This window comes from Schistocerca gregaria, chromosome 7 (assembly GCF_023897955.1).
Source record: "Schistocerca gregaria isolate iqSchGreg1 chromosome 7, iqSchGreg1.2, whole genome shotgun sequence".
NCBI classification, from domain to species: domain Eukaryota; kingdom Metazoa; phylum Arthropoda; class Insecta; order Orthoptera; family Acrididae; genus Schistocerca; species Schistocerca gregaria.
This window is the reverse complement of record NC_064926.1, coordinates 198,260,555-198,285,840: the sequence shown is the minus strand read 5'-3', so window position 1 is coordinate 198,285,840 and position 25,286 is coordinate 198,260,555. Positions and strand designations below refer to the sequence as shown.

The window sequence follows — 25,286 nt, the reverse complement described above, 5'->3', positions numbered from 1 at the left end:
TGATATGTGATTTATTCATATCATTACATACTATTTTCAAATCATTTGATTTGATGTACAGAAGACATATCAAGGTTTACAAAAGAAACTTTTTTCTCTTTTTTTAAGAGAAATACAAAAGTTTAAATTATATTTTACATTTCTAAGTTACAGCTACACATGTACATAAAATAATACATGTAATACAATCCCAGTGTTCAAACTGTGAAGCTGCCCTCAATGAATTCATCAACAGAACTATTAACACTTTTCCACCAGAAGAGTAAAGAGCATTCTTTTCAGTGAACCAAGCTCCATGTTAAATATATTACTGCCTTTTATTTTGTTGAAAATTTTTAACCCAATATACTATGGCGTTTGGGCATAAAATTTTAAACGATGTGTTGGAAGTTTGAAGTTATCTCTGTGGCGAGTGCTGTAGTTGTGGTCAAAATGGAAAGTGTCTAGTGTATGTTGATTTTTATATAGGAACACCACCACATTTTTTAACAGTGGTCAACAGGATCCCACATTTCAACTTCCTTTTGTAATACTAGGAGCCTAGTGACATATGTTGAATTTCCCCAGAAGATTATGCCACAGCAAATAAAAGACTCAAAGCAGCATTGATAAACTATCTTTCTGGTATCCATGTTTGTGGCACCTGACAAAATACACATTGCAAATGCTAATTTGTTCAGTTTATTTGCTAAGTAGTCTACATGTACCTACCAGTTTAAATTTTTGTCAAGATTTAGGCCTAAGAAGTTCACGTGGTTTACTTCTGTGATATTCTGATCATTGCAAGTTATCTTTTTTCAGTCCTTTCTACTGATTTAGCTTCAAGTTGTATCATTCTTGTTTTAGTTACATTTAGTTTTAGTCCATTTTGATAGAACCAAGACTCGAGTTTTTCTAAAGTATTTTTGGCTTTTTCTGGAATACTTTCAGATACCTCATTTTCAATCAGAACTGATTTATCATCAGCAAATAAGACTGAATGAACATCAATAGCAAGTGGTATGTCCTTTACGTAAACAAGAAACAGACAGGGACCCAATATCGAACCTTGTGGGACTCCTTGGGGAACTGTTTTCCAATCTGAGGAATAATTGGTTCCATTTGAAGTTAAAATTACTCTTTGTTTCCTACCTGACAGGTAAAAGCTAAACCATTTTAAAGCTGTGTCCTTGATTCCATACATCTGTAATTTGTGGAGGAGTAATGCATGGTTCACTGAATCGAAAGCTTTAGTTAGATCACAGAATATTCCTGTGACCTTTCTACCCTTATATAATGTGGAGTATATTTTTTGGATAAACTCATTTATAGCATTCACAGAGCTTTTACCCAGTTGGAATCCGAACTGGTTTTTAAAAATGATATCATTTACAGTAAGAAATTTACTAATTTGTTTTGCTGCAATATTTTCTAACACTTTAGAGAATACCAGCAAAAGAGAGATAGGGCAGTAAAATTCCCAATATCTTCTGTCGATCCTTTTTTGAATAGAGGTTTGATCTCAGCATATTTCAATACATTTGGAAAGCATCGCTGTTCAAAAGATTGATTTATAATAATTGACAATGGCTGAGAAATAATATTGTACACACACTTGATTACAGATGTTATTTCATCGCACCCACATGAGGTTTTATTTTTTAGAGACTATATTTCCTTTTCCACATCCCTCTGGGTGATTTTTGCAATTGTTTAAAAGATGTGTTCTGGCCGTTCTCCAAATTTGTAATGCCTTGATACAATGTCAAATCCACATCTGATCTTACTATATTTAGGAAGAATTCATTGAAACAACTTTACACCTGAACAGGGTTTACCATAATTCCATTTTCATGCCTAATTTTCAAAATATCTTGAATTTTTACTTTGGCTTCTAGTTCTATTGTCATGTGAGCAAAGCCAAGATATCTGTATGGAGGAAAAAGTGGCAGTTGACCCCAAATAAAGAAAATTGTGAGGTCATGCACATGAGTACTAAAAGAAAGAAATCCATCAAATTTCAGTTAGAAGATACATAGTTTGAATCTCTAGGCTGTCAATTCAACTAAATACCTACACATTACAGTTATGAACAACTTTAATTGGGAAGACTATACCGGTAATGCGTGGGGAAGAGGAACAATGACTGTGCTTTGTTGGCAGAGCGCTCAGAAGATGCAGCAAATCCATTAGACTGCCTACACCAAACTTGTCTGCCCTCTGTGAGAATACTGCTGCATCATATGGGATCCTTACCAGATAGGATTGACAGAGAACATCAGAGACGACCAAGAAGGGCAGCTTGTTTTATACTATCATGATACAGGGGAGGAGTGTCACAGAAATGGTACATGAGCTTGTTTTTTTATCATCACGGTATAGGGGAGAGAGTGTCACAGAAATGTATATGAGTTTCAGAGGTATTTTTTGTTGCAACGAGAGATATTTATGAAATTTCAATCACCAACTTTTTCCTACAAATATGGAAATATTTTCTTGACCCCCACCTACATAGGGCGAAAGTATCATCATAATAAAATAAATCACAGCACGAATGAAAGATTTAGGTGTTTGTTTTTCCTGCATACTGTTTCAGGTGGATGGTAAAGAAATAATCTGAAAATAGTATATGAACTCGCTGCCTGGCACTTACAAGTGAATGGCAGGCTAGTCACGTAGATAAAGATTATAAAATGCAAACAATGGTTCTTTCCTTGACATAATAATGCATGGAAATTGATGCAATATTGCTCCAAGAAAACAGAATGAAAATGTTGAAATGATTGCATTGGTTGCAGCACTGTAATATATTATTGTTATTCTTGAAAATTTGGTCACACTAATGTCTGTTGATTCATCAGTTACAATCTTATTCATGCTGTCACTAATATCTTGCTGCAAATTTTCTACAAAATAGGGACCTAGTACATGTTTTATAACTGCAATATACTTTGTTCTATGTATCTGAAGTTTTCTGGCAACATCATTGTCTCAATTTACTTACATACAACTCACTTAAGTGACCACAATATGATCGCACAATGGCAAAAAATGAAGTGAAGCCTAAAGATTCTTTCAAAGTTTTTGTTGAGGATGCTGCAGCTGTCTTGTGTTTTTTGGTGTCACTATTGCTTATATGTCAGGATAAGGTGTTAGCGAAGTACTATGAGAAAATATGCAATATGCTCTTGTGTCATTGCCAAAAATTCTTTCTAACCAGTTTGCAAATGTACTATCACATAGCCATTCAGCACACCATTTCTGGACATAATGGCCTTTACTTTACTGCTAAAGCAATGTCCAGGTACTATAGGTATGCATGGTGCATGCAGCTGCATATTTATTAATAATACTAGAATGCTTAACAATACAAGAAGAAGGACAAAATACCATTTACTGTAAATGTTTAGGTGATATAAATTCAGGAGCTAGTAGAAGTTAATAAACAAAATAGTGCTACATTTTGTATGCTGAATGGTTCAAGTGATTCTTAAAAGCAATTTTACCATAAAACCGCACTAATATGTTGAAAACCTACCATAATGCCCATTTGCCACTAAACAGGTACTCAAAATAATCAGACTTAGTGGGAAAACCACTAACTTGGCAACACTGGCACAATGGCAACACACAAACGCAAGTCCAAGTAGAGCACAAAACTGAGCAATATGAGTATACATTCTACAAAATGCGCAGCAAGGAGGAAAAAAATACAGTCTATAACAGGTTGCACTTTCTGATTTCTGCAAACTCAGAAGTACATCGATTAAAAAGACTAATAAGCAAAGGACTTCCCACATTGGCCAGAAACCAAAATCATGGATTTTCACAACAACCATCTTAAGTTTGATGATCATTAGCCAAAAGTTGGGAGAAGTAATGGAATAATTGGGAGGTGGGAGGATAAGCTAAAAATCAGTAGTCTCCTGCCTAAATTGACAGATGGTAGGTATGTACTATCAGGGGAACACAGCGGTTGTCGATAGCTGAGTATGTCTGATTTCAGAATGCACACACAATGAAGAAGAGATTAATAAAATCAGATCCCTTATCAAAAGGGGAAGCAAGAAGAACAGAAACATTGAGAAAGCAGTGCAGTCAGTGGTACCCTGCTCATCCACCCTCTTCATTGAAAAAACAGTGGCAAGTTTCCATAATGAATGCCAAAACTTGACATTTGAAAAGGATAGGTTACATCAAGCTGTGCAAGGGCATATTGAAAATGCCAAAGTCTGTTGGTAATTTCTCAGCACCACTCTGTTGGTAAGGTTTTCCAGTTCGAACAATGCATTACTGGAATATCCTTTTAATAGTCTAATGCACCACCAACACAGCAGGGTGAAAAAACAATGCAGTCATTGAAAATAAAATTCGTTAATGGTCAGGGAGACTTTGCGCAGCCTTTAAGAGTCTATGCATCACTTAACAGCTGTAGCAGTTCACTTACTGAGAACTGACGAAAAAGGTGAATATCCACCGTATTCTTGACTGCCGGGACTGCCTTGGATTGCTTAGCTGCTCCCACATTGCTGATTATGGCTGTCTTACCCCATGTTTCTGGGAGCGAAAGACTTGCTGCATACTGTGCAATACGGCTGGAACTCTTGATATCTTGTGGGCCTTGATGCCCTCAAACCTCTAGGGATTTAGCACTGCATTTTACCTTGCTTGGTTTTACCATGATATACTACTAGAACATTGTATGAGCTCCCAATGACTGAAGATGGAAAGCTGTTTGTTGACAACACTCCTGCAACAATCAGAAGCTGGCACGCCTCTGAAGGTGAGATTGTACACGAAAGAATGGATTTTCCCCACGAGCCATGGATATTTCTGGCAGGTGCTTTGACACCTACAACCCTGCCTGTGTGTTTGTGGAGACCCGACCTTGAGACTGCACCCACAGACTGTGAGAGTAAAATATTTGCAGCCTCTCTCATGCCTCATAAATGGTGTAAGTTATCAAAATGAGGTTTTGCAGATTATAGCATGGAAATATTTGAGTATTTTTCTACATGATAAGCGTGTGGAATTTTCTTATCTACCACAGTATATGAGTAACTGTAGACTTATATAATGGAATGTCACAATTTTTTTAAGTTTTTTTGATAGGAGCTGAAATGAGAATTAGTGTGGCTTTGCAACAAGATAAGTAAAGAAATTACACATTTGTTTTATACCTTAAATGTGATTTCGCATATTTTTGACCTGAATTGACCACATTTACTCATTTAATAAACCACAGTTTCAAGATTTTGTCACAACTGCAAGTGCATTAGGATGTTAATGAGGTTGCATTGTGCAAACACTGTCTTGTTTTGCCTAAGGAAGCAAATTTTAACAGAGAAACATGAGAAATGTAGCTGTTATTCAAAATTAGCCACTTCTAAGTGAGTGAGTGGTCTTTAAGAGACAGCAAGTTTTAATTGCTACAAATACAATGGAAGGACGGGACCAGTGACCATATTGAAAAACATAACTGTACTGTGAAATACCTCCTTTGTGAAAACTGACACACGAACACTAAACAAATAAGAATGTAATACATAGAGTGTACAAAGAGGTGTTGAAAAATTTCTAAACAGTATTCCAAATGTGAACTGCAGTGTTTTTATAAAACTAATCAACAAAATCTGAAATGAAGTTTCAGAAAAAAAATTATTTGTTTGTGTGGCCATATTGTCTGTGGCTGCTTTATAATAAGTGTAAGTCTTTCAAATCCATCTTCCAGTAGAATGAAAAAATGGTACCAAAAATCTAAAAACAATTGCAAGCAGATGGCATTTCTCGATGTGAGCAACCATCTTAAGTGCTAACATTTAACATCTTTTATAACGAACAGAGCAAGCCAAATTGTGTGTGTGTGTTTCATTAAGACCACTAATGTTATTTTATTTCAATAAAACAAAACACATTTGACATAAATACGCATTTCCTTGGAGTTGCAGGACTGATTTAAAATACCACCAGTAATTTCAGAAATAACCTCAGAAAAAAGTAGGCCTCTTGAAAGAAGAGTATAAGACACGGAAGAGTTGAGTAAACCAACACCATGGGTGACTTCCAATAAAATGTTGTTTCTACTATGTTTGTTATTATTAGTTATTACCCACTGTGTTATATCTATTATTTTATAGGAATTGTGAGATTTTTCTTTCGAAAAATATATGAGTATGTAGTGTACAAACCACCAGTGACTGCCACAATCTTCTTATTGTCCCTACTTTCCAATATATAAACTATTTTCAAAGTGCCAAAATGTACTAAAATAAATAAAATGTCTATACAACGCCGCACTGTACAACATACTTGCAGTGAGACAGTTGCAATTCCAGAAATCCATCGCTTGTGGCCTCTGGCCTGCTGAGGAGCACCGCAGACCTCGGTTCATGGATAAACCATGAAAATCAATCGCATTACACCATATACAAGCAGACCCAGCCTGCGGGCAGATTGGTGAGACTAGATCCGATAGGCAGGGCCTGCACGCTGGTGGGAAATGATGAGCTTCAGATCAGCAGGCCTGACCCGTTAGAGATAACCACAAAAATGGCCTGCAGTTTTGGCCCTTTGTGGAAATCCACTTATGTGGCCAGCTATTCATTAGTCTCATACAGCACATTGATGAAATGAGAAAGCAGTGATCAATCCAGGAAACAGATTACTTGTGCAAATACACTGAGAATCAATACTAATGAGCATAGGTAGAAACTCACCATAAAAATTATCGCTGGGCTGCAGACAGATATGTAGAAAAGACAATCACTCTCTCACAACAAAATTTTTGGCAATAGCCTATGTCAGAAAGAGAGCACATACACATTTACGCAACCCCTCAGACACAACTCACACACACGACTGCCATCTCCAGCTGCTGCGTCTAGTCTCTGAGGATCAGATACAAATAAACCACTCCTCATGCCTCCTGGCCTCGCATCAGCAGCTGTTAAGCTAGCGGCAAAAGTGGTGGGTGTGCTGACTGCAAGCTGAGGGGAGTGGCAGGGAGGAGAAACAGCAGGAATGAAGGAGCAGGGAAGCGGCAAACGTACTCATCTGCACCCAACCAGTGACAATGCAGGACGTCTCAGTAAGCAAAATATTTAGGATGAAAATGAGAATATATATATTTTTTTAATTTCCATGACACATTTGAAATTTCATGATTTCCAAAACTTGTAGCAACCCTGTATCCACACACTGATCTACTCCACGCTAAGAGACGTAGTTCCTCCAAATGTGTCCTGGACCCTTTCAAGTTTCACTGTATTATAGAAGCCATCTTAACAATGAGGTCTGCCTATCTTTCCTCTGTCATTCACCCAAAGTGGGGAGATTGAACTGGAAAGAAAGGAGTGAGAGATTACTCATGGGGGGACTCTGGCTCCCTCGGGGAGGCTTATTCATTTGTACCATCAGTATTATGCTCATCACCTAATCCATCAGACAGGACCAAGGCTACATTGTCTGATGTCTTTGCACCAGATTGTTTTGGACTGTTGGTTTTAATCTGTTTTAACAAAAATATGTACTTGGTTCTTTTCTTATGCCTGCTATGAGGGACTGTTATTCTTGCTGACATTAGGTTCAGCTGCTATCCCTATTTCGGATATAAGAAAGCTCGATTTTTTGACTTGCTGTGTACATTTGCAGCTAACTTCACAACTGGTGATAAACGTATTTTGCTCAGCTGTCAACTTCTGAGTGTCAACACAAGTTGTTTTTTTTTTTTTTTTTTTTTTTTTTTGTGTACAAGCTGGTTCAATACCAAGGTGAACAACCGCACTTGGTGTCTGTGAGGCCTTAAATATATTCTTTGTGTTGGAGTATGAGATGCATTTCATCACTTTAATATCCTGAATTTTTTCTCCTCTTCCACAAATAATCTGACCAATGAAATCTATGGCAATATGACTAAAATGTTGATACTTAAAGTGCCGCATTGGACAGGGTCTAACGTTCATGTGGAGATAGCCTGCTTTAATATATTCTGGCAATTTTAGTACTGAATATCAGAAAACAAAATGCAGACTCCTGGAGCTTAGGAGCCAACCCTTTCCACGACATTCTAAACTTCAGTGACCCCTGTGCTTCCCCATTCTTGTTAGAGTTCTTTGGTATTCATATCCATAATGTCTTGGCACATCACAATTCCTTTACAACTGAGATCTGTGTGGAGCTCACTACTGATATGATGTTCTCCAAGTAGTTTGGTATTTAAGAACTTGTTTCCTCAGGTAGCTATTGGAATGTCTATCAGAAGCATGCCATTTATCAGCCTTGTCCTGCAACTATTTCCACAACTTTGTGGATGTAGAAAAGTGACAATTTTTTTCAAACAAACCTTCTACAAGCTTATCAATGATAAGTTCACTATTTACCACAGGATGTGGCCCATTACTGTCACTGAATGCACTGATATTCACAGACATCTCAGGTAGACAAGCTAAATACCTCTTCTGGTTTTGGGTATTAGTATGGCACTATGACCACCTGAATCACTGAAAGTAAAGGAAAGTATGTTAGCCTAAATGAAAGTCCCACAAGCAGCTAGGGAATTAAGTGTTCAACCAGACAGAGCCTCACTTGAGTGGGTAAGCCTTAGACAACTGAGGTGCAGCAGGTTTCCAGACGCTGCCTGTAATGACCATTCCACTTCAACAGTCATACATCTCATCAGTGTGCAACACACCTTCAGACTGAAGGTTTTTAATAGAAATTTTACCAACCTTGCGAACTGGATGGTTAAGCCATGATACCTTTTCCCTGTGGCACACAAAGTTCAACCACCACGCCACAGGGCGGTTGATGAAGCGAGCCCATAGCTTATTTACAGCGCAGTGGTGGCAGTCACCAGTTCCCAGCTCAGTAGACCTATAACCACCAAATGATGGCTACCGTATTTACTGGAATCTAAGCCGAACTCGAATCTAAGCCGAACTCGAATCTAAGCCGAACCTGAAAAATGAGACTCGAAATAAAGGGGGAAAAAAAAATTCCTGAATCCCACCGGAAATTTGAGACTCGAAATTCAAGGGGAGAGAAAAGTTTTAGGCCGCACTTCCAAATCGAAACAATGTTGGTCCATTGTAATATGAGACACAATTTAGGTCGAATGAATGACGATACAGCTACAGTAGTTTGGTTCGAGTCGTAAGCTTAGCAGTTAAGCATTACCAGGTAGCCATTGCTATGCGTCAGGCACTCCGTCCGCATTTATACGGGTACCCTTCGTTTTTCACGTGCTTCGTCTGGTTTGAATCGATTGCTGATTTTGCTTTGATCTGATAAGTGCCGTTTTCTTTGTTATATGTGTTTACGTCACTCTAAGCTGAAAATGCATTACTGTACTGTGTCATGCATTGTTTGTCGCATTCTGATAGTGCGTGTTTACAGCCTGTTGCCGCTCGCGGCATGACTTGCTTTTATGCACGCTACCGCCGCTTACAATTTAAAAAAAGGAGAGGAATCGTCTCATTAGCGAAACAATGGCAAGAGACTGCTATTTGTTGTTACTTACACTGTTGCTTTCTTTGATAATGATCAACAAGAACCAAATAATAGACTTCGTATGACAGAACATGTACTGAACGAGAGTTAGGCGAAAATGTTTCTCCGGCTGAAAATCTTTGAGGCCGCTTCTGTAGTACATCAAATTCTGCACATAAATTAGAGTCATCTTAGAATTAAAAATCTAGTCAATTGCTGTGCTTCATTTCTGACTGTATCACTATTAGGCATAAGAATAATACGAATATAAACATGACACGATACGTATATTCTTCCGCGTTTGCTGTTGTCTCACTCTAGTTTCACAGTTTATTAGGCAGACAGGATTTAAATGAGATAGCAGCAAACACGAAAGAATACATGACAAAATGTTGATATTCGTATTACTCTTATGGTGAAGAGAATACTGCATGTGATCCACATTTCATCAGGTTCCTATTAGCAACCATCTCTTCTCACAGGTAGGAAAACAATTCAGAAAGTAGAATTGGCCATATTGACAAACACCCCAGTCAGTCTTGCCAGTCGGATTTTGGTAGGACATTGAAATTCTGCTACATTCGAAGACGAACAAAACGGGATTTGTATTTACTTCGTTAGATAATGTATAAAAATGCAGTGGTCGAAACTCGAGGCAGAGATAAAAAGCTCGTCTTCCACCATTTTTTTAAAAAATTTATTTACAGACGCAGAGGTTTTCGCGCCAGTATTAATCTTTGTGCCTACACAGCATGCCTGTGTAGCACTACATATATTCGACGGCAGAAGTTAGTTGTGGCGGCACCTACCAACATTTTTCAGAACTTCCACTTGCTTTGCACTCGATTCTAAGCCGCAGGCGGCTTTTTGGATTACAAAAACCGGAAAAAAGTGCGGCTTAGATTCGAGTAAATATGGTAATTTCCTTGAGGTTATCATCATTTAGCATGACCCAGGGGCTTATAAAATGACACAGAGTGGTGAGCATTATCCTGCAATGTTTTGTAGATTGGATGGGTAGCAGAATACTACTTTAGGAGGAGTGGGAAGGATCTTAGGTAGAATGCCTCTAATTTCTGGCCATGATGCTTTGCCTATCTACTATCATGTCTGGATATGAGAGACATCCTACCCAAGAGGCTTCTTCAAGTGATATTTGCTGGCCACCCATCCCTCTGCTATGGCTGCACCCAATCCCTTGAAACAGCGGTCATATTCCTGTGGAAAACAAGATGCAAAACCTGCCAATTCCCCCACATAGCACCTCCTAATCTAGTCGTATCACATGCTTACTCCGTCCCTCCACAGGGCCACCTGTGAGAGCACCCATGTCATGGATCAGCTCTGCTGCAATTTTTTAACCACCAACTAGTAGCCCATCAGAATGAATGGCCCTTGCCAAACAGTGGTCAAAAGCAAGTTGACCACCCAGAGACAGAACTCACTGCAGAGCACAATATGTGAGAGTTCAGTGGCTACTTGTGCCAGATGGATCCTCCTCCAAGTAACAGCTTTCCTGAACTACTGTGATGGAAAAGAAATCACAAAACCAAGAATGAGCTGTGTGACAAACAAAGTTGGTAGGTGTGCTTATACATCTGACAGATGATGTCTATTCAAATTTTGCCCCAGTTGGATAAGAGTGGTGTTAGTAATGCCACCATAGAGGATGCAAATCAGTTTTACTAAAATACATGCTGTAACTGTTGTGACCATTAGCTACCTTTGAAACTGGCATGGTGAGTTGACTTGGTCAAGAACCCCTTTAAGGCAACAAAGATGCCTTTATCATCACCTCACTGAGTTTGAACGAGTTATGTAATAGAACTATGAGAAGCTGGATGTTCCTTCTGCTTTACTGCAGGAAGACTTGGCAGGAATGGAGTCACTGAACATGACTGCTGGCAGTGATGGTCACGAGAGGGTAGAATTGCAAGAAAACTGGGCTACCAACAGTCACATGCCATTTCCAAGAGGGAAAATAATCATGCTCAGCGTATGGCTCTGGTACATCATACTGTATCTACAGCAGCTGTTCACACCACAGTGACACAACGAACTGTTACAAAGAGGTAGCTTCAAGGACAGCTCCAAGCCAGATGCCCTGTAATGTGCATTCCACTGACCCAAAATCACCACCATTTATGATTTAAGTGATGTCAAGTGAGAGCTGGAGGGCAGGATGGAAATCTGTTGTGTTTTCTGATGAAAGTTGGTTTTACGTTGGTGCCAGTGATTGCCGAGTGTTGGTTAGGAGGCAGGTAATTGGGGGCCTGCAATCAACTATCTGAGTGCTAGACATATAGGACCTACACCTGAAGTTATGGTCTGGGTGCAATTTCGTATGACGGCAAGAGCACTCTCATGATTATCTCACGCACCTCAACTGCAAAACTGTACGTCAATCTGGTGATCCTACCAATCATGCTGCCACTCATGAACAGCATTCCAGGGGGTGTTTTCCATTTGGATAATGTTCACCCACATAACACTGTTGTAACCCGACATGCTGTACAGAGTGTTGACACGCTGCCTCGACTGCTCAATCACCAGATCTGTCTCCAATTGAACACGTGGGATGTCATTGAATGACAACTCCAACATGACCCATCCCTGTATCGACCAACCCAATGCAACAGACATGAACTCCATGCCACAAACTGACATCCGACACCTGTACAACGCAATGCATGCTTGCATTCAACAGTCTGGATGATACATTGGTTATTAATGTACCAGCATTTGACATTTGCAATGGCTTATCTTGCATTTACATTAACCTGTAATCTCGCAATGTTAATCACTTAAATATGTTACCTAGACAAATGCATTCCTGAAATTCTATCCCTCTACATTATGTTTTGGGGTTGCAAATTTTTTTCCACCAATGTATGTGGTGCCAGGTATCCTTGCAATATGTCCTTTACTCCTGTAATCCTTCTGGCACCTATCTCCGCTTAACCAACTTACATCTCCATCCTCTATCCAACAGCCTCTCTGTCCAGTCATCCCCTTGCCATCCATGCCTCCACGTCACCACCAATGTGTGCAACATGAACTCAATGGCTCTGATGCTGTACACACACTGCCTCTGCCACCCGCATTCGTATCCTGCACACCTGTCACCTCCATCTGTGCACAAGATAGCTACCCCTCCCTAGCTCCTCTTCTTCCTACCTCTACCAACTCATCCAATACAAACCCTCACTCCATTCCATCAGTTGAGCTGAACTGCAGTCTCAGCATCATGTGTTCAACCAATGCAATATAAGTGCCCAGATCTCTCTCTCTCTCTCTATCTCTCTCTCTCTCTCTCTCTCTCTCTCTCTCTCTCTCTCTCTCTCTCTGTGTGTGTGTGTGTGTGTGTGTGTGTGTGTGTGTGTGTGTGTGTGTGTGTGTCCTGCACCAAGAGAATGCATCTATCAATCTGCTGTGCTTATCAGGTAAAATGTTACCAAGTATGTCATTAATAGTTTTATACATAATCATGGAACATGAACAAGAACCAGTTCGGACCTATATTTATGTATGAAGGGAAATAGACAAAAACCTAAACACAGCATTTCCTGTCAGGGAACAAAATCGTATAATAAATTGTCCAAGGACATGAAAAGCATAATAAATATGTTTCTATGCACAAAGCCTGTTAAAAATAGTTTGTAAGTAATGGATACTACTAAATTCAAGATTACTTACATGATGACAATGGAACGCTGTTTACAAGCAAATCATGTACCCAAGATCTATAGAGCTTACTACTACTGTCTTGTCATTCTCCTGAGCTCAACAACTCAAGTTATTCATCAAAAGGGGAGGTGCAGACTGTTTTCCATATGGAATTAAGGGAAGATATGGAGATGAGCATGGGACACTGTGTATGGTCCTGAAGTTAAGTACTATGTACAGATCTGAAGGAGTGCAGGGTGTAGAGCAGCATGTTTGTCATCCTGCAGTTACCACAGGATGTCCATAGTGTGTGTAGTCATAGTGTGGAGAGATGTGAAGAAATAGTGCAAAACTTTCTATAAGTTAACTTCCACAAAATTTTAATGAACAAAAGAACATTGTGTAATAATTTGAAACAAGCAATTGTATGTTATCTCCACACAGTAAAACAATAAGCATTATGTTAACTATTTTGCAGATACTTTTAACATAGGAGTTTCAGATGGGTGGAGGTGTTTTGAACTATGGTTGAAGGAGACATTGGTAGAACTCGAACCTGAATTTTTCATTTATGACACTGCCAACCTTACCATGTGATTGTACGGTAGCAATTACCAAATGCTTTGCATACTCCTCTTTGCTTTTTCCCCCCAATTATTGAGTGGAGAGACTCATCTTCGTCGTTCATGGGGTTTAAATACAACTCTCACAAAACCAGAAGGAATGGTGATCCTTATGACTATCTGTCAATTCTGCTTTTGTAGAGGCACAAAATACGGGTGTACCCTGCAACACTACAAGAAAGGGGTGGGGCTTGTTCACCTGCACTGCTCCACACCCCTTGGGTGTTACACTCACGGCTGATTGCCACATTGTAGTGTCCGTATTATACCAGCAATTTTCCTCTCATTCTCTTTCACTAGTTCTCTTTTTCACAATTATTAATTTCTGTTCCTTCCAGTTCTTAGTCATGTTATTGTTCTTATTGTATTGTGAATAATCTGGGGGTCATTAATTAAAATGTGTAATCAGTTCTCCAATCACAGCACATCACCAACAAATAATCCTAAAAAAAAGTAAGATGAGAAGTGGAGAAAGATTATTGGGTTTCATTAGTAAATGTGTTGTTTCAGCTGATCATTTAAACAACTGATAACTGTGCAACCAGTTTATGCTCAATAATTTACATAAAAAAATAATGTGCAAAATAATAAAATATACCAGAGACTACTTTTATTAGCATTCTCTTGTTACATTCATCTCATCCACAGCCACAGAAGCATTTGTTCAGACATTCTAGAAATAAAAAAGTGCCATGAACAAAAAGTAAACATCAATTAAATTTTTACACCACAACAACATGTATTTTGTATAAAATAACTACAATGGTGAATACTGACGTACATGCTATAATACAAAAAAAGGAACAAATTGAGAATATTCTCAATGTAACACCACAAAAATATATAAATAGGAAGTTCTATATAACAAATTAGAGCACCTTCACTATTAATGTTTCATTAAATTGATGCAAGTATGGTGGCCACATTTGAATATTCTCTCAAGACTTGTGTCAGTTCCATCAGTAACACAGTTAGCAGTACAAAATCATTTTAAGTACATTATCACAACATATAAATAGACATATTATCTTTTCCTCTTGCTCTTCAAAACACACACACACACACACACACACACACACACACACACACACACACACACACACACACACACACAAAAGAGTGCAGAATTAAAATGAGACAGTTGAGAACACATCTATAAATTCCCTAGTCATTTACTTATATTTATCAGACTGGAAGTTGGCATAAGCCTCTAGTTTCTTCAGTTATATCTATATGTGACTAGTCATAGGCACCCTGATGTATAATTTCTTTCAAAAAGTATCTGAAATATCTTTGTGTAAAAAAAGTAGACATAACTATTTGAAGTTGTACTAAAGTTCCCAAATCCACTCCTTAATTAAAAACATACAACGAAATTGTTACACTGTCTTAAAAATCACACAACGCAGTTACCTTAAGAACACATGTAATAGGCATTTCTCTCAAATAAATACTGACTGACTAAATTACACATACTGTTGCACACACAATAAAGAACATGCCCTGCTCCTTGCTGGAAATATGTATATTATTGAGTTTTAAAGAATGTAATATTCTTGTACTTTTTCTATATTGCACAAAGGTGTGAATCTCCAAGTCACAAAATAATTTTCCTCTTTCCTCTAAATTACAATGCTGTTTATGCCAAATAATAAAACAACAAAAACTGAAACAAGCACAGATTTGATATTGCTGAAGTATGGGATGTTTCTGTATTATAACCAATACAAACACACAAAATGTTTGAGTTACTTTGAAAGCATGATGGGAACTTCACTAAGTATAAGTAAATCGAGAGAAGAAACAGCACAATATGTTTTATTTAAAAAGAAAGAAGAGCTACTTCAATAATGCTACTGAATTAGTGTTATGAATACTGAAATTAATTACAACTAAACATCACACTACATTTTCACATGTAATAACTAAACATTACAAGAAGTTCTGTACAAAATAAATTTTATCGTGTTGAATATAAAGTACATGGACACAACAAAAACAATTATTGCCAATGTATGTGGATGTCCATTTCAACTAAACAACTGATTAGTAGTTACACAACAAAAAGTTAGATTTCCATCTGAGAAGAAATGAATAATGTATTAACAAAAGTATGACCCCGACTGTGGTCAACAAATTCACAGTGTTAGTGGATTTTATGGTCACTGAAAGTATCATTTAAAACTGAGTAAAGTTACATATTATAAGGTATACTTCACAAGTAGAACAGTAGGAAAAGTAACTGACCATCATGGGCTGCAGAATGCAGAACACAACAGTACTGTTCTTTTCTGTCAACTGCGAAAGGAAGAAAAATAAACTCAGGACAACAAGATAAGAGGATCTTTTGCAAGAATTTAATTAAAAATTCATAAGCTACCTCCTCAAAAGCAATTCACAAAATACTAAGCAACAAAACTGTGTAGCTTGCAAGATGTACAACTACACACACAGAAACAATATATCGGGGGCAAAAAGAAAAAAAGCATATAAGCGAAGAAGGGTAATGGCTTTCTAATCTGAACGGTTTTGCCAAAAAGGAAAAGACTCAAAGAAGTGTTACACACATGTGCCCCCCCCCCCCCCCCCCCCCCACCAACCCACAACAGCAGTCTTATCATTCACAATCAAATCGAATGAAAGTGAGCTCACGCAAAAGCACGTAAATTTTGCAAAATATTATGAACTCTTCAGATAATCATATCCTTTGACACCAGGACAACTATATCCTTCATGTTATGTACACACATTTATCCCTGTTAATCCAATAACACTGAGTGCCTAAAAATGTAGCAGTACTGTCTTTCGAATCAGCTGGGAAAAAAAAGCACCTACTGCATGTGAAATAAGCACTGTCTAATATTCTGAAAAGCAAAATAGAAGGCAATGTACTTGCATGTAATACAAAAATATCCCATACACAGCATAAACTTTGAACACAGTAATGACAGAACTTGAACAAACAGCAAAGTACATTGATTCAACATTGTGTGAAATATGTAGAAAAATCCATTGTTGAAGATATGACATACATACACATTTGTAGTTAAGGAGCAAATTTATTCTGCAATAACAGGAAATGGATGCTTGATCTTAAACGCAATATCATCCCCACATGCAGATTTCTTATTGTAATGTTACTTAGTGACACTTATCTATAACTGTCACATGCGTAAAACCAATATTTACAATAAACCCAAATTCAATTTAATGAACTTTCATTGGATACATAAAATATATGAAATAAAAACAGACAGAGTTATACAAATATATTGATAGCAAGTGACTTGACAGTCTAATGCAACAACGGAGAGCGATATTTTTCTCAGCAAAGAACTAGTAGAAAATTAGTCCCCTGATAAGAAACAAAAATTTTAAAGGAAATAATATTGACAACAAAACTGCATCAAATAATACAAAATCCAAACGGTACAGGGAAAATATAAATACAGCTTTTGTATTATACCACTTCTCCATCAATATAAATATGCTAATTAAATGACGCGTCATTTACTTTGCGTGAGTTCCAGCGTTATTTCAACTCTCTATAATAATAATTTTTATAAACATCTCAGTGAATTTACATATTAAAACACCATTGAATTATTGTCTTCATGGAAGAATTTGTTACTAAAATAAATTGCAAACATCAGTTTTGTAATGGATTTCATCGATAACACTAAAAACTGGCCTGAGAAATCCAGTTTCCTGATGGTATAAGAGAGGAACCTTTGCTGTACCCTGAAATACAATGAAACAAATAAGCTGACTTTTGCAAATGTCTGCAGCTAGACAGTACGGTACTCTTGTTCTTAATGTGCTATACATGTGTGCATTATGGGCTATTACACATGTAACTCCTCAATTTCTGAAATTTACATATTTCTTTGGCTCTTACAATATTTTATATGTATATATATATACAAAATACATCTCAAATGTTCAAATCACAGCATAAAAGAAACAATTTTATGAGAAGAATACTGAATGGTATGAGAGAATAGGCTACAGGAGAAATATTTGTGGTAACACAGGGTATTAATCATCCAGTTTGGATCAAAAAAAAAATTAATTTTGCACCAGGTAGTGCAGAAACTTAGTTGGTAACTGCACATATTTGTTACTGTGACATTTAAAACCAGACATGCAATACAGTAGCAAGAAACTACCATGCATATCCAAGGCTCTTCCCACCAGCCCACCCTCATCACCACAAACCAACAAAAACATAACAATAGTTCACAATCGTCCTTAAAACGTTACTTTGGACCGTAAGTGGATTTATACTGTTTGGTCAGACATAAGATTATTTTTGAAATATAATTTAGTTGCCATATTTACTTAAATATAAATGGAGCACATACCAACAGAAGTTCAGCGACAGTCAATAAAAGAAAAAGACCCAGCTAAATCTCAGACTTTCAAAGTTAGAGTGGTGGAAAACTCACAAAGGAGCTCGACAGTGAAGGCAAAAATCAGTTTTAAGATAAAAAGAGTTCAAGAGGTACACATGATACAGGAAAGAAAAGGAATGTCAACACACTATTTCAAAAGCAAGATATAATAAAGATACTTCATAATGTATCCTAAAAAATAATTAAGTTGTAAGTTAAATTACAGGCATAAGAGAGAGAGAGAGAGAGAGAGAGAGAGAGAGAGAGAGAGAGAGAGAGAGAGAGAGAGAGAGAAATTTAATGTAAAATAAAATTTACAGTGTATCAATAAGAAATGTGCAAAAAGAATGTAGGTAAGATATGTTGCAACAGGAAATGAGTGATAGAGAGCAATGAGAATTAGAGAACAGAATAAAGTGTAAACATACCTTCCTTAATGGAGATGAGCATTTAAAATCTGACAGATGTCTACATCATTAGTCTATGCACTAGCTCAGTGTGACTTTTTCGAGTAACTTCTAGCATTTGTCTCAAATGATTCAGGAAAACCAAAGTACACGTAAATTAGGATGACTGGACAGGATTTGAATCTCATACCCCCTATATACATCATCATCGTATGGATGCATCATATGCTATTAATATGACACGAAGTTGAAAACTGATGGGAAACCAGTTAGAATATATGGGGAATATATCAATGATACAGTACTAGAACTAATGCACATCTGATCAGAGAAACACCACAGAATCCATACTTGCACTTCACAAATTATAAGCTCCGAAAAAAGACCAGCATGTGTGCTAGCTCATATGGTGACATTAGTTAAAATGAAACAGGTCTTGCACCTATGGTATTAAAATAGTTAGTAGCAATGTTGGATACATATTTTACAATGCAACAAAGGAGAATCACATTGTCTGGAAGGAATACTCATATTACTGAAGTGCAATAAAACAGTATTCTGTTCATTGGAGAAATCTTACGATTATGTATGATAAATCTGAGAATATATCTGTTATCAAATACAGACCTGTAATGTTATACGAAGAGTGATTGTTTACTGCCTACAGGTAGAGGAGACAGAGCAAACAAATATTCTTGAATTAGCAAAACAATTATTGGGTGGAATGAGATTTTGTTCCGTACCGAATCAATCTGCAACAAAGCCCAAGTATATGCCCAGCTGATGAATTCAACATATACAAATGTGTGAAAACATCCTTCAGTTACACAACAGAGTGATTATGGTATAAGAAAACACAAATTTGTCACATGCCAAGGGCTTAAGTCATTGAAACAAATGTAGGAAATGTGATTCATGATGGGTACACAGCGTAAATTAATGTCCATTGCTATCTGCAGAGCTTGGAACTCCACCCCCTTAATTATTTTGGACTGAAAACAATAATCTTTATATACTGGTTGACAGTTCGACATTTAAACAGATTGGGACAGCTGAAGAACCTGAAAACATTAGTGTGAACACTCTTACTTTACACTGATTGATCATGCACTTTTGTAAAAAATATAGCTGGGCACTAATAAGGGTGGGAATTGATTTTTTTTTAAAAAAAAGGCAAATTAATTTTATAATAGAACTGCGTCCTTTCCCAGTAATTTTGCAAGTATTGTCAAACTTCACCTAAACTAGTTCAGTTATCACCTTGAAACTTAACACTACTGAAATATTTTATTATTTTGTGTGACTTTGCCACTTACATTTTAACAGCCCATTTAGCACTGATGATGGACACTTCCCATCTACCTTAATGAACATCCACACAGAAAATCAATTACTTCATCACTTTTTTAATGGGAAAACAAATGACAGAAAAGAACAAGATATTCTGCTAAATGATAGTTGTCATATTATTTCAATCATTATGCATGGGAAAGAGAGACAATTGCCTTATGTGCCCTGCATAATACTGGGATAAAAATAAAATAATTGTAACAATAAAACCAATTACTTCTATTGCCTCCCTCCACCCCAATATCTATAATTCTATTTCTTCCATCATCCTTCAGTCTTTGGTTAGCAAATCCTAGAGATCCATTGTTCGATATCTTGTTCAGAGTTACATTGAAGTAACTGCTTTAGTATACATCAAAACAGACTGATGAATGTTTAGGGGTTTCTCTAGCCACTGCACAGTGAAGTTGTCACTAGTTACATTACATAATTCATAAGAAATGTATAATTACACACATATGTTAAAAACAAATATGTTAATGCACTGGTTACATTCACTACTAAGTGTTAGGAACATTGCACTGAACCACAAAACTAAATGCCTATTTCGACCTCTGCATTATTCTAATTCTTAATTCTTCCATTAAGCAGTAATGTATTAAATGCTACAGCAGAATGAATGTACTAGATAACAATTTGGAAATAGTCTAATGAAACTACAAAAACTTTTCCCAAAACTTAAAAACTGTTGAACAAAGACATTAAAAGCTTTTATGGTTATTAATAGCAAACGACTGTTTCCAATGCCATTAATGTCACCACAAGAATTGTGTGTGTGGTCATGAAACATGTAAATGCTGCACTGTTTAAATGATTAACTTATTCTTATGTATAGTATTCTGCTTGATGCTCTTTTGAATAGATACGAGTGGCAACATTCTCTGTCACTATAACGTCAGTGATTTTACTCAAATCTATTTACGTACCTTTCTTATCACTGTCACAATACCATAAAATCAATTAAATGTGTGGAATTACACTAGTTACAGATGCAAACATGTGAATAAACTTCATACTGTTTACAGCCAGGAAATTTTTGTGATGATCCTCTGTATTTCATATCTCACTTAATACGTTTTTCCTCTAGATCACTAGCAACAATGTAGTAATGTAAAATTAAAAGAAACAATATTATTTTTGTAACATCCTTAAACAATAATTCAAATAACAACATCTGCCACATATATCTTAAATGCACAAACTTCATATTTCTTCAATGAGACTGTGAGCAATCAAACATTCACCTTTCCATTCAGTACTACAAAATGTATGAGATCAGTGGTATACATCAACAATAATTTATATCTGACCATTTTCTGGCACATATATAAGCACATAAGATGTTTCAATCTAATGCTTCAAGAAATGTAGCACACTGTCAAAATACTGATAAATAAATATGTGATACCTTGCACATTCATTCATCAACGTGGTACTTCATTGTGACAGAAATACAGTAATTCACATTACAATAAGTAAAAAATGTAACACACAGACCACCCCACAGGAAGAAGCAATTAAATCTTCCAATTGGATACTATCACATTTAATGATTTAAAAAAAACTTCAACACTAACAGTCACTTATAAACTAACACAAAGAAGTAAAAATGTTGTTAGTACTTCATTACTTTCTGTGTTCCCTCAACTATGATATCCCCTATTTGGACAAGATGTTATGCATTAAGTTATCTTTTTTGTGAGTCATGTAAATAAGACTTGGTGGTTTATAATGCTATTCTACATTCTGTATCCTTCAATTGACACACAAATAGGTTTCCCTTTATAGTTTTCCTGAACTTTTTACAAAACTGATGAATTAATAAAAATATGTATTTTACAGAAATTCTAGTTTCAAAATTTCTCAGTGAGCTACATGACCTATACCACTGCTCTCACCCATTTAACATTAAATAATGTTTAAAATCATTTCCAGTTTACACACCAAGGAATCAGTCATCCACAGTAGACAGCCATAATATATGCTGAAGTAAACTATAGCTTTGAACATGACTAATCTTGTACTATCATACAGCCACAAGTATATTTTCTTTTGCAATGCTCAAATTTCTCAGTTATAATACATATTCAATTCACCAACAAATATTGTCATAGTTATTGTTCAGTTACAAAAATTTCATATTATAAAAATATTGCCATCATTTCTGAATATACAGTTATCAAAAAATTTCTGCATTAAATATGATCTATGAAAACTGTCTTGAACACCTGTGAGACGATGTCAAAGGAGGTTGGTAAATGAAATTAATTTGCACCAAAGTAGCTTTAAAAAATGTGGAAAAACCTAGCTTGCGATACAGTATATTCACTTTCACATGTTCAGTGAAAACAAATAAAATTACACTGTGAGCATCAAATATTATCTTGTGTGTAATAAGCAGCTGCAGAAAGAGAGGTGTTGAATAAACACTTAGGTGCAAAAAAATTGATACAGTGCACTCACCAACAAGAAGGATGTTGGTTCACTTACAGAAGAACATACATTGCATTTTAGACTATACCTTCAAACATCCATTTAAAAACACTACTGTCTGTATGTTACAACAATTCTTCCAGGACAAGAGCAATGATTTGATTAGCTACACTTTTGATATCTGTGACTTTTGAAGACTTGCCTGTGTCTTATTGTGTGGAAATCATAAAAAGTTTATGTAACAAACCATAATTTTGTCAATATTTTCAGAAATCAAAATTCCTATTTAAAATAAATTAATTGGCAATATACAACCAGGACTGTTGAAAAACAAAAGATTTCTTTCCTTCCAAACCATATTATCACCAATACTGCATGTCTCGCTATGATTTTCAATGTTAAATTATTAAGTATAAGGAGCTTAATTTGTAGATACATATTGGCCATCAATAAACTAATTGAAAATCTAATGCTTCAAACATGTCAACACACCTCTGGTGTTGATAGAGGTCTATTTTTCAGGTTTTTCTTTTCGTACTTGGTTTCACTTCAAACTGGAAATCCAAACCCACAAAATTCTGTGATAAGATACAACTGCAGCCGCCTTTGGACTCACAAGTTGAAATTTTATTCCTTACCCAAAAAATGAACATATTTAACTAATATTCAAAAACCATGATCCTGATGAAATCTGTTACGTCCATCATGAAATTTACACTGTTTTACAGCAAAATGGCGGTTTCCTCATTGCAACTGAATTATGAATGACTATCTCCAAAACAATTTTTAAGTGCCCCAGCAAAAGATAAAAAAAACATTCAAGTAAATTGTAACACTTGGTACACAAATACCATCTCAACGAATATAGCAGCTGGATGTAAGAAAATATTGAACAATGCTTTAAGACATTCTCAGCAAGTTCTTAAAATGTATTGTAAACTGAATTGTTAGCTGGAAAGATATTAAATGGTTTTTAGAATATAAAAGAAGACCTTAGCCTGCAGTTGAACTATTGCGGAAGTAATTATGAAGGGAGAGATAATATTATACCCTTAAAGTTAACAATAATAATCTCCATGTTCTTGTAAGATTTAGCTGTATAAAATTCAATAAGGCTATTTTCAGGCATTTTGCACTCTCACGCATGCTACCAGTGAATATATAAGTACTTACGAGATAGGTTAAAGGCAACATAAATATACAGCCATGTTTCTTTCTGCCTTAACACAATTCCTAACACTTACATCTCCTCAATTTCTCTGTTGTTTTCTGATTCAAAGTTATCTCACAATGATTAAATAACATTTGATGCAGGCTGCTGCAATGACACTCATGCTGTTTTGTGCCTTACTAGGTATCCTTCGTGCATTTTTGCCTGAATGACGACAGTCATTCTTTCCCCACTTTTCGTTTGAAACTGATCCAATTGGTGTACACTCCTTTCAAAAGTAAAACAAGAATCTGTGAAAAGTAACTGTTTCTTTCATAACCAGCTTGACGATGCGATGCAGAATTTTGCATTAGGATAGAAAATTATCTGTTAAACTGGAATTTGGGATTTCCATATGACAAAAGCTCACAGATGTGAGAAATCAAATCATTACGACTGGTGCATAAATTCTGTAAGAACAGCTCACATACACGTCAGAAGACTATTTATCAGTAATACTGAACAAGTCAATAGTTTTACAAAATGTGTGTGGATGGGCACAATAAAAAAGAATGGTAAAATATGTTTTTACTGTGCCTGCCTGTGACTCAACGCCTCCTCCATATGGTGAGTAGCAAACTAACCTTTCCCTATTGTTTTCCATACTAGACTTGCCACAGTTTCTCAAAACTGTGTTTCAGACAAAGCATGAAACACCATTGCAGCGTGATGACAGTTCTCCATTGGATCTCTTTCTCTTCTTTTCCACGGTGAAGTTTTCATCACCTGAATCTCCAGTGTTTACGATTGGACCTTCTACATGGACACGACTCTCGTGTTTCTGAAGAAGAAAGTTTCGGGTAAATGTTGCATCACAGCTGCGGCATTTGAAGGGTCGTTCTCCTGTGTGTGTAAGGATGTGCCTCTTGAGATCTGTTGACCATCCAAATGCCTTGGGACAAAGACGACATGGGTACCTGTATTCATAAATAACAATAAGTTATGGTCAGTTGTTAAAAAAGTCTCTGTTATGAGAGCCTGTTGCAGTAAAGAAATTAGGATCAATAAACGAAAATATTATAGAAAATTAACTACAATAGTAAAAAATAAAACATATTTTTTAACTTTTTTACAGTGTATACTACTTTGACAATTTAAGCTCTCTTTTATAACTACTTTCAATGTCACAGTTAATATTACTTATCCAAAACTTCAGCAACACATAATTAACATTGCATAAAATGCTTGTTCCAGCTGTGGCAAATTAACTGTGAAGAAATAAAAGAACAAACTTCTGTCCATTTTTGCACATACTGAGAGATTGTTACATATTTCCCATGTTGGCATTCAAAAATCAGTTCACCTGTCAGGCGAGTAGCGCACACTCATTTTACTCTCACTGTACTACTGTAAGCAGCACAAAATGTACATGAATAATTCAATTTTTCCCATGAATTTCTGGCAATATATACATAACGAGCTACTATTTGGAACATAGTTTATGCAAGATCTGGTGAAAACTACACTGTGGTACCATATTAAAGGGAACATCACAAGTCACAGTCATTAAATCATAACTTCGTCACCCTAATAAAGTCCCCCAATGTAAAACTGAAATCCTCGTCAAAATGTTGTGCTTTAAAATGTACACAGCTAATTGTGGAGAATCTCAATGGAAAATGCCATTTAACCTAATTCCCTCTGTATTTCTAACTTCAGTTTGTCTGCAAACTAAAGAGTGATCAGGATACTCTCTTCACCCCACTGTAGCAACTACAGGACATTCCCCAAAGTTTTA

At 36.4% G+C, this 25,286-nt stretch overlaps 1 protein-coding gene across 6 annotated transcripts in view; it reads right to left on the bottom strand.

Annotated features, from left to right (window-relative positions):
- LOC126281258 (zinc finger protein 572-like) overlaps nt 1-25,286 on the bottom strand; it is a 65,569-nt gene that overhangs the window by 3,847 nt on the left and 36,436 nt on the right. For 3 of the 6 annotated variants that reach the window (XM_049980058.1, XM_049980059.1, XM_049980057.1), the window contains exon 4: nt 14,343-24,465. In XM_049980058.1, the coding sequence (XP_049836015.1) occupies nt 24,186-24,465 (280 nt within the window). In that variant the 3' untranslated portion in view covers nt 14,343-24,185. Of the gene's footprint in view, nt 1-14,342; nt 24,466-25,286 lie in introns of those variants that run through there. The other 3 variants (XR_007551235.1, XR_007551234.1, XR_007551236.1) reach the window with 2 other exon arrangements.